Source organism: Anticarsia gemmatalis, chromosome 28 (genome assembly GCF_050436995.1).
Source record: "Anticarsia gemmatalis isolate Benzon Research Colony breed Stoneville strain chromosome 28, ilAntGemm2 primary, whole genome shotgun sequence".
Classification (NCBI taxonomy): Eukaryota; Metazoa; Arthropoda; class Insecta; order Lepidoptera; family Erebidae; genus Anticarsia; species Anticarsia gemmatalis.
In genome coordinates this window covers 5,421,192-5,437,621 of record NC_134772.1, presented here as the reverse complement: position 1 = coordinate 5,437,621, position 16,430 = coordinate 5,421,192, and the positions used below count along the sequence as shown (strand labels likewise).

The 16,430-nt window shown below is 36.3% G+C and overlaps 1 protein-coding gene across 1 annotated transcript in view; it reads right to left on the bottom strand.

The window, feature by feature from the left end:
* Window positions 1–318: 318 nt before the first annotated feature.
* Window positions 319–16,430, bottom strand: part of LOC142984864 (putative fatty acyl-CoA reductase CG5065) — a 35,845-nt gene continuing 19,733 nt past the window's right edge. Inside the window, exons 2-14 of the mRNA XM_076132722.1 lie at window positions 12,127–12,261; window positions 11,485–11,578; window positions 7,898–8,064; window positions 7,296–7,386; window positions 6,874–7,019; window positions 6,170–6,279; window positions 5,811–5,882; window positions 5,037–5,157; window positions 4,506–4,628; window positions 3,837–3,956; window positions 3,080–3,231; window positions 2,386–2,491; window positions 319–1,818 (exon numbers count right to left, since the gene is read on the bottom strand). Coding sequence (XP_075988837.1) covers window positions 1,677–1,818; window positions 2,386–2,491; window positions 3,080–3,231; window positions 3,837–3,956; window positions 4,506–4,628; window positions 5,037–5,157; window positions 5,811–5,882; window positions 6,170–6,279; window positions 6,874–7,019; window positions 7,296–7,386; window positions 7,898–8,064; window positions 11,485–11,578; window positions 12,127–12,257 — 1,575 coding nt within the window. The 5' untranslated portion in view covers window positions 12,258–12,261 and the 3' untranslated portion in view covers window positions 319–1,676. The remainder of the gene's footprint in view (window positions 1,819–2,385; window positions 2,492–3,079; window positions 3,232–3,836; window positions 3,957–4,505; window positions 4,629–5,036; window positions 5,158–5,810; window positions 5,883–6,169; window positions 6,280–6,873; window positions 7,020–7,295; window positions 7,387–7,897; window positions 8,065–11,484; window positions 11,579–12,126; window positions 12,262–16,430) is intronic.

Sequence of the window (16,430 nt, the reverse complement as noted above, 5' to 3'; positions counted from 1 at the left end):
TGTATGTACATCTGCAGTGATGCTTCACACACATATTTAGATTGTATCATTGATGATATAGAAGTTTCCATATATATTCCAGGTCGAACAAATTATAATAAGGTTTCTTTAATTCTGTAGTTCCTGATAACATGACATAGACATCGTTTATTGTTTAAATAAATTTTTTATGTCAAAATAACAAATCGGACATCTTATTCGATTCGATGAAATCTCGATTTTTGTCATTTTCCTTCGTCACAAGCACCTCTGGGTTTTTCAGACCCCTTCTATGCATAAGTATAACTATCAAAGGAATATGAAAATGAAATAAAGATATTTTAATCATATTTTATTTTTTTACAAAAATATCAATGGGTATACAAAACACGTCTTCAATATCGTCGTTGAACCACGCTACAGCATGCACTATTTTACAAACTAACAAAACTAGAATATCATCTATATATACAAAACTTAAGAATAGTCCTGAAACAACAATATCTTGCAAATACGTACCAAATAAGTTACCACTTAATAATGTATCAAAAGATCTTTTAGATAAGTTATCCAGTACTTATCTGAAGGTAGTAAAAATCAGTGAATCATTAATAAGTATCATTAAAAGTACATGATGGTATCCAAAGGCAAGATCAATCTTATAATCTTTCAACAAACTATTTGCAAAAGTATTTCTAGATAATTCGGATACTCTTTGAGTTCCACTTGATCTATGTTTAGGTATATTGAACATTTACTATCTTAAAAATAAAGGTCGAGTAAGCTCTGAAAATTTATACAGTGTTTTGTCACTTTCAATCAATTTTGAAACGTGAACAAGACTATATGAATAATATAACCCAGGTAACTGGGTAGTGGAGGTCTGATAGACAGTCGCTCCATGTAAAATACAGGTATTCAGCTGCATCCAGAGATTGGAAGCCGACTCCAACATAGTTGGAAGGGAGGCTGATGATATGAGTGAAAAGACGTAACACTGTATAACTTAAGAGCTTAAACGACGTTTATTAGTAAAACAGTTGATATTTGAAAAGAAAACACGGACTTTATATAGCCATACAATTTAAACTGGTATAATTTTTAACAATACAGACTACAATATTTATCTACACTTAAACAAAGTAGTATAATTAGCCAATATTTGAGCAATAATACTTAATTTTAACATCACCGTAACAGTATAGGCAGAAGATTCCCTTGAAAAATCATGGCAAGATTGAAAAATAAACAATAGAGTCAGCGACGCGGCACGTACACTTTAAAAGATCTATTCAAAATGTAACCTTATTCCTACACGAAAAGATACACACAAAGATACACACACAAAAGCTTGACAGTCTGACAACTAGTCTTAACGAAGATTATCGTGTTATAACTCAGGTAACTGGGTTGTGGAGGTCCGATAGACAGTCACTCCATGTAATATACTGGTATCTGCATCCGGTGAGACTGGATTCCGACTCCAGCACAGTTAGAAGAAAGGCTAGGCTGATATAATTTATCGTCGCTCCAAGTAAAATATTGGTATTCAGCTGCATTCGGTGAGACTGGAAGTCGACTCTAACATAGTTGGAAGAATAGCTGCTATATTATTCCAATGTATAAACATTTTGGTTTGACATAAGTAACTTTACAATAAAACTATACACATAGATATACGTCTTCAATTTTGTCCACTAAGCGTCCATAGCTATAACAGTAGGTGCTGCGCTGGCCTCCAAGGTCGTAGAACTGAAGGGTGACATGACGAAACCGCTTAGCCAGTAGATGATCAGACCCCAGAATATACAGCGGACAATTAGGTCTACGCAGTACATGCTGAAAGGAAAATAAATTTTGGTCATCATAATGAGTAATACAATTCAATTTTGAGACGGCCTCTGTGGTTGAGGTGGTCGCCACCTCACTACGTCGGAAGGTCGTGGGTTCGATTACCATACGGAACAAATATTTGTGGAATCCGCAAGTAGTTGTTTCAGGTCTGGTTTGCACAATCTCCGCAGAAGCTGTCTTAAATAAATACGTTACAATAAAAAAATCATCGTTTACACTTTTAATCCAAAAGTTTTGATGTTTAATTATATTTTGTGCATGATTCTTTCCGTCGTTTTTGCGTGAAAGAGTTACATGTCTATTATTTTTAACTTTCAAAAATAAGAAGGTAGAACAAAGGCGTTCCTTAGTAACGCTAGGTTCGATTTCCAATTCAAGCAAAGTATTACACAAAAAGCTCACTACGGACACATTATTTTATTCATAAATCAGTCGACTGAGGATTCGTCAATATTAAAGAAACAGCAGGATTCTCCATTTCTCCAGCTTATTTCATTATGACTGCTTTACTGTATAGATAAAAAAAAATATTGAAAACTATATTTTACTTACACTTTCATATGCCGCCTGGCAGCTGGTAATGTGTCATCATACTCCTTCAGGATGAAGATACGTGCCGCTCTGATGCATGCCTCGAAGTAGTCCGAAATGTCCAGACCTGGACATACAAGGAGTAATATAAACATCAACTGTATTGTGTTAGTTTATGCGAAACTACTGGACGGATCGGGCTGAAATTTGGCATGCAGGGTGCCTGCCTACATCTAGTAGGCATCCGCTTAGAAAAGATTTAGATAAATTCTGACCCCAAGGGGTGTAGTTAAGTTTGTAGTCGTAGCCGAAAATTTCAGTTTAAACTAATAAACAGAAATTACTGTATTAAAACCAAGCGAGTGCACTATACAAAGGCCGCTACAGATTTGACTAAAACTTTATTTATTGTTCTAAATATGTGCTGTAGAGTCAGTAAACACGTGAAAACAATACTATTTCATTACTCTTATAACTCAACATCGTGATGCTGAAGCTTCCAACAAAAAGCCAGGCCCAAGACTGACTGCTTTACGTGCTCTCCTAAGCACGGAATCCTACAACCGCAATTTCAATATTTCGGAAAAAAACTGCTTTTTGCGCCTTTTTTAGACCGACGGAAGGTAATATATTGGCACCTTATTTCACCGTAATACTATTCACTTAAATGTTTACGCAAAATAGAAGCAAACTCAAGTATTGCCATCTCACTCACCCACAGCATCAACCTTATAGTCTCTTCTCTCTTTCGCATTGAGTTGTGTGCGGACTGTCTGAGCGATGTCTGACTTGAAGTCCCACTGGTTGTTGGTGTAGTACTCGAATACTTCGAAACCTTTGGTGATACGGCGCTGTACGCGGCAGAGACTGAAATCAAACATACATATAATTTGTTTGTACTGTTTTAAATGACGACCTGCATTAAAAATTGCTCTTGTGTCGGCAGGGACTATAAAATTGCATTAATCTAAATATGACATACATATAATCCATATACATAGTATAACTCAAAGGTGATTGACTGACTGACATAGTGATCTATCAACGTACAGCCCAAATCACTGGACGGATCTGGCTGAAATTTAGCATACAGGTAGATGTTATGACGTAGGCATCCGCTAAGAAAGGATCTTGATCAATTCTACCTCTAAAGGGATAAAAAAGGGGATGAAAGTTGGTATGGAACTTTGTCATTTTTGAACCGATCTGGGTGAAATTTTGCATGCGTAAAGTTACTATGACATAGGAATCTCCTAAGAAATTTGATAAATTCTACTCCTATACGAATAAAACGGTGAAAGATTGTATAGATCTTCTTAAATTTTCGACTGATTGAACTGAAATTAACCTAGATTCACACATAGGAAAAAATTACTACGGGAATTTTTTTCACGCGTACGAAAGCTAGTAATATTACAATACGTTATATACATATATATATATATATATATATGTTATTATTTGAAACTTACACAGGCTTATATCCTAGGCAGAAGAGTAATGTATCGATGATGAAGGCAGGGATCCAGTGGAAAAAGAACATGCAGATGTTGTGATACAAGCGAGAGTGCTTCATTGATCCTCCTGGATACCTGTAAGTAAATAACAAAATATGATTATTTAATAAACTAGCAGACCCGCACAACTTCCTTTGCGTCACATAAAAGAGAATGGGTCATAATTTTCCCCGTTTTTGTTACATTTTTTACTATTACTCTGCTCCTATTGGTCGTAGCGTGATGATATATAGCCTTTAGCCTTCCTCGATAAATCGACTATCTAACACTGAAAGAATTTTTCAAATCTGACCAGTAGTTCCTGAGATTAGCGCGTTCAAACAAACAAATTCTTCAGCTTTATAATATTAGTATATATTAGTATAGATAACTAGCTGACCCGCACAACTTCGCTTGCGTCACATAAGAGAGAATGGGTCAAAATTTTCCCGGTTTTGTAACATTTTTTACTGGTACTCTGCTCCTATTGGTCATAGCGTGATGATTTATACACTATAGCCTTCCTCGGTAAATGGGCTATCTAACACTGAAATAAGTTTTCAAATCGGACCAGTAGTTCCTGAGATTAGCGCGTTCAAACAAACAAACTCTTCAGCTTTATAATATTAGTATAGATATACATACCAAACTACTCCATTAAGTGGTACTCTGTTCATGATGATTTCTCTGCCAGCCTCTATCATCTCGGACCACGTCACCTTGATCTCAGCCGACGAAGTGAAGTTTATCACATTGGACTTTGTGTCTCTGTGGATATAACGTTTATTTTAATTAATAACATAGCGTCCACACGATGTAATTTCGAGACATCCTAATTTAAATGAAAATTGTAATGTTTTCTGTGTTGTCCCTTTTCAGGAATAAGCTGAATTTTAGTTTATTTTTAGAAAATTTGCAAGTGGTGTATGTTTATGTAAAAAAAAAACTTTTTAAAAACAAATGTCAGTTTTAAGTTTTTAAAATCAAGGGTCTTCTTCAAGTTACTTAAAGTTGTCCTTCTTTCGAAGTAAGAATCAAGTTATTTTATTGAAACGAAATTGGGAACGTTAGAGGATTTTAGGAGACTTTTAGCCAAAATACCGTACTTATCGGCCATTATTTACGCATAACTTAACTCCATATAATTTAAAAGTCTAATCAAAAGACTACACTTACCCATTCTTCAAATAATTCCACACAACAATCATGATTCCATTGATGAACACATCCACAGGCAGATAGTCGGCGTAACTGTTGCTCTTGCAGTACATTGTCCTGATTACACCCTTACCAGCACCTGTAGCGTGATGATAAACATTATAATATACTAACTAGGTTGACAACTAACCATATACTATACTACCATTCTTGCAACGGCTACCTGTTTAATAAAAACCAGCCAACAGAAGCTCAATTCTCTACTACTATCGACTACCGACAACCGACCTGCCATCAAGAAATTTTGTATGAAAATCTGATCAGATCTGACGGGCGTCGCAGAAACTTTTTTGGCAGTACATGCTAAATGTCAAAATTTCGATAGCTAGCCGGTTGTCGGTAGTGGTACAGAATCGAGGTACAGTGCAGAACTTTGTTTATGGTGTCTAGGCACAATACACAAGTTCCATTACTCTTATAGCACAGTGTTACGATATCCACTAAGTGAGAGGTCCGGCGAAGAACCTATGGTTTTATGTTATCAACGGGTCTACTACCCCCTTTTACCAGATTCCAGGAAGTCCCTGAAAATTTCTCAACGAAAACTCAGGAGTTACTTTTTGGCTTAAACCGGGATTTGAATCCGAAATTTCACATACTTAACAATTATGGAATCACTGAATTCCTTACTTTAATTAAGTCGCGATAATATATGCGTTTTATTTAACCAATACAATTTTATGCGCGCATAACTCATATCATAAGCACTCATTATTAATTTTTAAAACTTACCAATAAGTAGGCCTACAGGTCCGTTGATATTGTCAGTCCATCCAGGAACAGGTTCTTGCCAGATTGGAATCACTGCAAAATAGTTAAATATTAGTAGGAACATAAATGTAGAACAGTGCCATCTAGCGGCGTTTTGTAGAACTTTTAGGTACGTAGTTGATTCTGAATCATCTAAACAAGCAAACAAGGACCTGATATTTGATAACAACAACATACTTATATACGTCAAATACATGCAAATATATTAATTTGTATCTAAGTACGAGGTACTGGAGATCTTATGGCAAGGCGACCAATCACCGTTGAATCCTGATCGAAACGTCAAGTGAGTTCGTAAAGAAAAGTATTCTTCAACTTACCAATAGAAGGACGCAGCACCATGGCTGGGATGTGGTCCATGGCTTCCACCACCAGCGCTTCGCCGAGAGCCTTTGTGAACGCATATGAGTTCGGCAGCTTGTCCAATAACCTGCAAGATACATTGTTAAATTACTTCTAACTCTCGTATCAACTTAGTCTTTCTTCTAACTATGTTGGAGTCGGCTTCCAGTCTCACCGGATGCAGCTGAATACTAGTATTTTACATGAAGCGACTGTCTATCGGTCCTTCACAATCCAGTTACTGTCTTTCAAGCTTCTGACTACTGTTAACGACTGTCAAAGATTATAGAAAACAACATGACAGTATGAGATATTTTTTAATTTGTCTTGATTTACCGGCACGTGTATAGCCGCATTGTGGTAAATGTGAATGACTTTGGTAAAATGGTCTCGAGCGACATCAAAATACTTTTTACTGCGAGCAATCTTTTTAGGTGTCCTAAAACTCACAAAGATTTGTGCCTTATTCTAATTAAAAAAAATCCCCTAAGAATGTTCGTTACATTTTGTTTCGACCCGTATTTATTCAGTATCATTGCGACACAAAAAAAAGATAATTTTATTGATTCCCATATCTGTAAGGTTACTAGACTAAACTTGTGGTTCAGCCCGGAAAAAGACAGTAAGCAACAAGCGTCCAGAAAAATCTTTTTCAAACAATTATGAAATTGATGGTGCTTACTTGGGAGTCACGGCGGCGACAGCATCCTCGTCCATCCACTCCATGGTCTGTATGATCTGGTGGGGGTCTGCGGGAGGGGGGTACGGCTTCTCCTCCAGGAGTTTCTCGTGGAGGTGGCAGTAGGATGTCGAGATGTGGATGAACAGCTGCAATAGAAAATGAGAAAATATATAGTTTCAGAAAGATTGAAAAATGATCTTTTATAAAAATTCGTAAGATTTGACCGTGGTAAACGGAAAAGTAGTTAAGCATTGGACAGTACAGACCTGAGTTCAAATCCCATTTATTGGACGTGGAATTCACGTGGAAGTGGACGCACTTCTAAGAGTTATTTATTTCTCCTTTCTTTGAAGTCGTCCATAAAGGACGTGTGATAGAGGCAATAAAATCTAATACCGTTATTAAAGAAAAACTCTACGTACCTTCAAATTCTTGCACTGTTTAGCGAGTTCCACCATCAGCTTGGTGCCTCTTACGTTCAGCAGAACAGCTTTCTTCAGCTCTTCGTCGAACCTGGAATAACAAATGCATAATTGTTCTAGTATTTAGTACTCGTTTTTTTATTACGATCATAATATCTCTAATACGAGAGACATCTTTAAGTTTAATTCTTACAAAAAACTGATTTCAAAACAAAATATTCTAAAACAAGAATAGTACGGTTTTTAGTGTATTAGACATTTATTTAGTAACTATTTACTTATTGTATCAGGTGAAATAAATGAACCTCTGTTTGTTGAACGAAAATTCCGACCAGAGACAACCTTATAAAGGTTTTGGCTAGTGCCGAATTGAATGCCAAGAGGGTAGTTCCGAAGTAGTTACTTTAAAACCGATCGCCATGAGTAAACTAAGTTTAATAATTTTATGGAGCAGTCGGACGGTTTTTGTCTTCGGTGCCGTGTCAGCGGCATTTTTTTCCGAATACTCATCGACACATTTGATGCCGAAACGAAGATGTGAAGATCTAGCCTAAGATACAGTTTTATGGCGCAATATATATGCTAGTCAATAAAAGCCTTACCTAATAGTAGCAGCAGCATGTACAATAATATGCATATTATTGCAGATCAACTGCCTGTCTTCGGCGCTCAGGGCGAGGTCAGGCTCAGCCACGTCTCCTCCGATGATGGTGACCTTCTGCAAGAGAGGCTCTACCCCACCACGGAGGGTACGGACTTTCTCGAACAGCTGGAAGGAATAACGTTTATTAGCGATGGTTGAAGAATTAGGTAGTTGAATGGATTAATAAAAAACGTTTAATGAAATCGTAAAATGTGGTTCATTTAAAATTATATTGTTGAAAATGTAATTTCAAGTTCGTCAGGACAAAAATTTTGTTTCGTAGATTTTTTGTTAAGAATTTTTCAGTGATTGCCCGGAGTTAGGAATTTGTGGTCGAAAACTAGCGTCTCGGAGAGAACGTGAAGCAATTGGTCCTGCGTTTGACCTCTCCCTGGTCGTGTCGGATATCCGTCCCACCGGAATATGAGAGTGAAGGAGATAGTGTACCCGGGGGTTATGCACACTTCGACACCATTAACAAAGTCCAGGGTAAGCCCGCCCCGGCTTCACCCGGTATAAACAGTTATTTTACAAAGAACCCTAGAAACTTTTAGACATAAAACAACCTCTTGAAAAACCTTATCTTTTAAAAAACCGCATCAAAATCCGTTGCGTAGTTTTAAAGATCTAAGCATACATACATACAGACATAGAGACAGACGCGGGAAGCGACTTGGCTTTATATTTAGTGAAGAAGAATTAAACTTAAATACAAATTCCCCTTGAACTTGAAATCCTTTTGGTGGTCAGTAAACGGTTTTGAATGTAAAATAATTTGCAATTCCTGCTAATTATAAAAATTACAGCAATAATGCAATTATAAAATTGTTGCAATTATCTTTATAATTAGAATCATTTGGAGCATACATACATATGTTTTTAATGCTCTGAATTTTTATTTAAAGTAGGTGAAGGTTAGTACTCATACTCATTTTTTATCATTTATTTGTCTATATATGTAAGTATTTAGAAGTATATAAGTATGTTTATCAGTTATTTGGTTACAGTACAAGCTCCGCTTAGTTTGGAATCAAATGACCGTGTGTGAGTTGTCTAATGATGCTTATTTATTACTATTTCGCGTTTAGTACTATTTCATCCCCATTTAATTATATTCTATTCCATTCCTTTTAGAATTTTGATCCCATACAAACCATGTCCCGAGAGTTACAAAGATATTGAAAAAATAATCATCAAATATAGTTCAGTTATTCGAAAGTTATGCGCGTTTCGGTGATACAATTTTATTTATATAGATTACTAGCTAACCCGGCAAACGTTGCTTTGCCATATAAATAAAAAAAAAAATAGTGTCACTTATGGGTATGAAAAATAGATGTTGGCCGATTTTCAATACTACTCAATATGCTTACAAAATTTCATGAGAATCGGCCAAGCCGATTCGGAGGAGTATGGCAACGAAAACTGTGACGCGAGAATTTTATATATTAGATTTGTATAGTCTCTGATCATACGTACATAAGGAGCTTATAAAGATATTTCGAACCAATATCTCTTGACAAACCAGTCTTATACTAACACAACATAAAAGGAAATATTCGTATGTTTGGTCATGTTATTCTCAGAAACGGAGGGGCCGATTCTCAATGGGTGTGTGCAAGTGTTGTCAACGTTTACGCAATGTTTGAACTTGTTACGACAGTTTTACTAAGGGACAGGTGGAAAAATTCTGTTACTAGTCGTGTTTTGCTTGTATTTAAGGCTATAATATTATTATTTTTTCTTAAAAAAAGTCAACTCCCGCAATAAGAATTGCTCTTATGTGCGGGGACTTTTACAAACATACAAACAACGGACACAAAGTACAACCAGACCCGAAACAACTATTTGTGGATCGCACGAATAATTATCCCTTGTAGGAATCGAACCCACGACCGGAAGCAACGGTAGTGTCGTAGCGACCACCTTAACCACTGCGTCATGGAGGAAGTCAATTCATTATTCATCTATACTAATATTATAAAGCTGGAGTGTTTATTTGTTTGTTTGAACGCGCTTATCTCAGGAATTACTGGTCCGATTTAAAAAAATCTTTCAGTGTTAGATAGTCCACTATCGAGGAAGGCTAGGCTATATTACATCACGCTACGGTCATTAAGAGCGGAGAAGCAACGAAAAATGTTACAAAAACGGGGCAAGTTATGACCCATTCTCTCTTTGGTGACAGAAGCGAAGTTGCGCGGGTCAGTTAGTTCTAAATTAGCTGTTCAAATAAAGGATGAAAATTTGTATGCGAGCAAAGCCGCGCGGTACAGCTAGTTATAAATTAATAACAGTATACCATACGAAATAAGTCACATACCCATATTATTAGATGGGTAAAAGAGTCTTTACGCATTATAGTATGTATGAACTTGTAATAAAATCACTTTGGTTTCAAGAATCACAAATGAGTACACGGTTCATTAGGTTTCTTTCAGAGAGCTCGTGAGGTACCCAAATATCTAGCTTTTTTGTGTAGAGAAAAGATTTTATTACAAGTTCATACATACTGTAATGCGAAAAGACTTTTTCCCCGACCTAATATTAAAAACAAAGCAATGCCTTACAAAACTATGTACAAACAAAAGCAGTCAAGCGTGAACGTGGAATTTATTTCACATCCTTTTTACTCAATGTTTGAACATCATCATTACTATGGTCTAGTGACCACTAATGTGAGGGCAAGGATTCGATTCCTAGTTAGGATAAGAAATTTTAAGATTTTGCAAAATAATTAGTGGTATATGTGATAACCGAAAACGAAGTCGCGGGGACTTTTACAAACATACAAACAACGGACACAAATAACATCCAGACCCGAAACAATTATTTGTGGATCGCACAAATTATTGCTCCGTGTGGGAATCGAACCCACGACCTCCCGACGCAATGGTATCGGCGTGGCGACCTAAACCACTGCGCCACTTCTAATTATACACTGTTTTTATTAATTACCAATGTAATTATAACTCAGCAATTGTAAATAACTACAAAGTCAATGACCTTTAAGGTCAGCCGTACAAATTATTTTCGGCGCAGGTAAAAAATTTTACGATACTTTTATTTGTCAATGTAATCAAATAATTTTGGACAATATGATGCTTAAAACATGTTACACGAGCCGAGAATATAATTTTGTGACTTTGAAAGAAATTTCTCCTCCCGAAGGAGGGAGAGGTAAGGCCCTGAGTTCTATAGCTACTAGCTGACCTGGCAAACTTCATATCGCCTAACAACCGACTTTTAATAAGTAAATCTATACTAATATTATAAATGTGAGAGTAACTTTGTCTGTCTGTCTGTCTGTTACTCAATCACGCCTAAACTACTGATCCAATTTGCATGAAATTTGGTATGGAGATATTTTGATACCCGAGAAAGGACATAGGCTACTTTTTACCCCGGGAAAATGACGCATTCCCATGGGAATATTCAGGGCAGACGCAGTCGCGGGTAAAAGCTAGTAATTCATAAATCTTTTTTTTCTTTTTTCGCCGTAAGAGAATGGATATTATATATAGATTAATTGGGATGAAAACTCACCGGTCCATTGAAGATTTCTTCGAGCCTCTGTCGTGGGTTCTTTCCCTTCTTGGATCTGACTAGCAGATAGATCTGATCTATGTCTGGACATTTCCTGTAAGAGAGGTATACACAATTTTAAAAGTCTTCTTGAATTTCTAAAGTGAATTCTTAACAAAATGTTCAAATATGGTAGGTCAAATATAGCCATATACCATTATTCCACCTTACATAGGTAACAAAACAAATATGAATTTTGGCTTATGAAAGCTACATATTTTTTCTTTCTGATCGTCGTGTACTATTTTGCTACATAAGATTTGAGAACAATATTTTAGAAACGTAGGTACAAGATCATAATATAATTGACATCAAACTCAACACATATTTCACAAATAGCTAAAGAACTCACTAGTCCTTATTCGACATTGGAACAAAACCTCAACATAAATCTACCCTACTAATGCCTGTAGACTAACCCTTTTATTAATAAACACACTAGAAACCTATTTTAGTTAAAACACTACTAAAACATGTCTTCTCTTTTTCTTTTCGCTAAGGAGTTAAAGAAACAAAACTCTTTATAAGCCTTTCATAACTTCATATATTTTTATGAATAAGAGGGTAACTCTTCATAGCTTCTCCAGAAGACCCTGCACTTACCTGAGCAGCTTCTCCACGAGGACCTTCCCCATGAAGCCAGTTCCTCCAGTGATGAGGACCTTCATCCCGGCGAAGGAGTCCGCGATACGATCAGGCAGCGTCTCCACATCTATGTCTCCGACTCCCGACATTTTGCTGTGGAAGATGGAAAGGATATTTAGCAAAGGTTTCTAACTATTCGTCTATTTGTCTATTCAGACCATTTCTACCTACTGTTAAGTATAGGCCGAAGGTTTCTTATAATAAATAATAATAAATTTAATCCATTACTGTTCCACTGCTGGGCAAGTGTCTCCTCCCGTAATGAGGGAGTGGTTAGGCATTAAGTCCAGCACGCTGGCCAAGTGCGGGTTGGGGACTTTGCACACGTTCAAGAACTGTTCTAAATAACTCATGGACATGCGAGGTTGCATCATTTCGTTCTTAATGAGTCAAAAAGTGTATTCTTCATTTTTTTTGACAATAGTAAAAAAAAAAGAACTTTTTTACAATAATTATACGGCTTGGAAGGGGTCTTTTTCCAAATGAGGCAGGGAATAAGAGCGAATTCACTTTTAGTTTATTCTTAATAGAGTAGTGTTTAGGAAAAAAATATTGTATAAAGCTAAAACTTTGCTTGTTCTGAAATTCGACTAGTCCGAATAGAATTTTTTTTTTGTGTTAAATAGTCTTTTTATTGTGGAAAGCTATAAGCTCTATGCCATCAGGCTATGACATTTTGGAGAAGGGCAACAATATAAAATCGGTATTCGGTAATTATTGTTCTTTTATAAAAAAAAACAACACTAACATTAAGATCATGGTTTATAATGTAGGTAAGTTTATATAAAAATAATAAAAAACCTAAATTTGTTAGATGACTCTGTATACTTAGGAGCTATCGATATTTCCTAGTGTCTAAACGTACAAATGATTGCACAGACCACGTTTATCAGTAGTACGGTCCTAAAACACTGCAAGGAGTGTTTCTATGTTGTAACTGAATAGAAAGTGCTTATGTCCTTGTAAATGCGGCCACCAGGCCTTATGTAATAAATAGGATAGATTTAGTTTACACAGTTATTGGCTAACTAATGAATTCATAAACAAGCGCCGGTTTCCGCGAGTCTACCACTATCGACTATCAGCAACCTATCGAGAAATTTTGTATAAAAATCTGATCAACGCTTTTAGCCCAGGCCAATGAAGAACCAAGCTTATGCGCAACGGAAAATTTGCTAGTGACGTTTCCCGGGATATCTATACTAATCTATACTTAATAATATAAAGCTGAAAAGATTATTTGTTTGTTTGTTTGAACGCGCTAATCTCAGGAACTACTTGTCCGATTTGACAAATTCTTTCAGTGTTAGATAGTCCATTTGTCGAGGAAGGTTATAGGCTATATATCATCACGCTACTACCAATAGGAACAGAGTACCAGTTAAAAATGTAACAAAAACGGGGAAAATTATGACCCATTCTCTCTTATGTGACGCAAGCGAAGTTGCGCGGGTCAGCTAGTTTATGATAAACCAACCTGTTTCACTAGTTTTATGGTGTCACTAGACTAGGCTTGCTTTAGCCCGTGTTAAATGCTATTTTGCCTAAAACCTTAGATTTTACTGCTTTTCAAGCCATGTCAAAGGCCTCTCGGGCGGCTTGAACAACTTTGACACTAGGTTGACCATTAACCGTACAACAAACAACAACAACTGCTTTTTTAATCTTCGGTTTCCGCAAACTACAATTGGTATTTTATAAACTTTAGTGAATTACTGTTAGGTTTTAAAAATTATCATTTAAAATACTTTTACAAAAATTCTCTTCAGATCATCATAGCCTTTGAAATGATGTGCTATTTTTTTAACCCTTTAATGTCTTACTGCTGGGAAAGGGTCTCCTCTCCTTATTGAGGGAGAGGTTAGGCCTTGAGTCCACCACGCTGACCAAGTGCGGGTTGGGGACTTTGCATGCCCTCAATAAATGTATTAAATAAATTTTCAGCATGCAAGGATTCCTCACGATGTTTTCCTTCACCGTTGGAGCATGTGATAATTATTTCTTATACACACATAACTTCGAAAAGTCATTGGTGTTGCCTCGGGTTCGAACCTGAGACCACTTGCGTGGGAGGTGTCAACTTATACCACTTGGCTATCACTGCTGTTAACTATCGAGAAATTTTGTATGAAAATCTGATCAGCTTTTCACCCAGACCAATGCAGAACCAAGCTTATGTGCAACGGAAGCTAGTGACCTTTCCCGGGATATAATATTAGATCGAAGAAAAAGTCTTTTCACATTATAGTATGTATGAACTTGTAATAAAATCTTTTCTCTACACAAAATAGCTCGATATTTGGGTACCTAACGAGCTCACTGAAAGAAAACTAATGAACCGTGTACTCATTTGTGATTCTTGAAGCCAAAGATCTTTGACAGTCGTTAACAGTAATCAGAAGCTTAAAGGCTCTCTATTATTTGAAATCAAAACTAATGAAATATTTTGTGACCTAAAAAACTTTCACATTGTCTACGAGTACTCTATATTGAAAAAAATCAAGCAGACAGACGTACTTTCACTTTTTTATAAGTCTGTATCAATGTAGATAATAGATATATGAATTACACAATTTCGATTGTTCCAAAATATGCATAACTAGTTGCATTCACCGCTCGGCAAACTATCACTATCGCAGCATAGCCAGCTGCGCTCACCGGTCGGTAAACGATCTGTGGGTTAAGCAAACCTCGGCGCGGTCATTCCATAGATGGGTGACCGCATAGTAGTATTTGAACTTGGCGTCTCTGTGCTTCAGAGGGCATGTATAAAGTCGGTCCCAGCTGTTGTCTATTAAGATAACAGTCGTTAAGTCATATCAAAGGCCTCTCTGGCGGCTTGAAAAACTTTGACACTAGGTTGACCACTAACCATACGACAAACAAACAAACACTGGGGTCTATTATCTTGTAGCATACAATAGTTATAAGTGCTTAGATTTGTTCTTAAGCGTATTTCAACTTTGCGAGATTTTGTTATCATACATACATATCTACATACCTACACACAATATAATATCACGCCTTTCCCCATAGAGGTAAGCACAGGCCAATGGGAAAGAAATGGATATGAATGAAGCAAGAGAAGTTTGCAAGAATCGTAACAAGTGCCATTCTTTGGTCTCTGCCTACCCCTTATAGGAAAGTACTGACCCGCGCAACTTCGCTTGCGTCGCATAAGAGAGAATGGGTAAAATTTTCACGATTTTCGTAACATTTTTTACTGGTACTCAGCTCTTATGGTCATAGCCTGATGATATATAGCGTACCTCTATAGCCTTCCTCAATAAATAGGCTATCCACAGTAAAATATTTTTTCAATTCGCAGTAGTCATTCCTGAGATTAGCGCGTTCAAACAAACAAACAAACAAACAAACTTTTCAGCTTTATAATATTAGTATAGATATAGATAAGCGTGATTTTATGTATGCACGTTTTATAACATACGTAAAAAACCTTATGCCACCAAAAACGTTCTGTAAAAACTTCAAGTCTCGCAGCTCAGTATTTCTGGCGTAAAAAGGGGTGAGATCTATATAATACCAAGTCGATTAATCTATTCCGTCTCTACTTAAAGGACCTTCTGTCTTAAGTTATTACATAAGTTATTATCATGCCAATATTAAAAATATTTTACGTTTAAAACAAATAGACCGACCTGGCCATCGCACAGCACGACGAGAAGTTAATGCTCCTGAAATTTTAATGGCGAATTTGTGTTTTCATGCGATGACCAAGTCGATCTATTTGTTTTAAACGTAAAATATTTTTAATATTGGCATGATAATAACTTATGTAATAACTTAAGACAGAAGGTCCTTTAAGTAGAGACGGAATAGATTAATCGACTTGGTATTATATAGATCTCACCCCTTTTTACGCCAGAAATACTGAGCTGCGAGACTTGAAGTTTTTACAGAATGTTTTTGGTGGCATCTCACTTCTTTTTGTAGAACGAACATAAGTCCAATTTGTATGGAAAGACGTTTTTTCTTATAATTCAACATATTTTCCCATGGGAATGTTTTTCAGTTTCATGGGCTAAACACTCTTACCCACCTTATATCCCCTCCCGTTATGCCTCATATAGTATGTACCTATCTACACCTATTATTTATTATTTTCTACAGTAATAATGATTCTTAACTGCAAATGTAATCTTGTAATCTTATACATTTATATGGGATTACAAAGTTAATGTTGCAGTTAGTATATTTAGAAAACTAGACCGAAATTAGAAAATATTGAATTTTTCCCATGA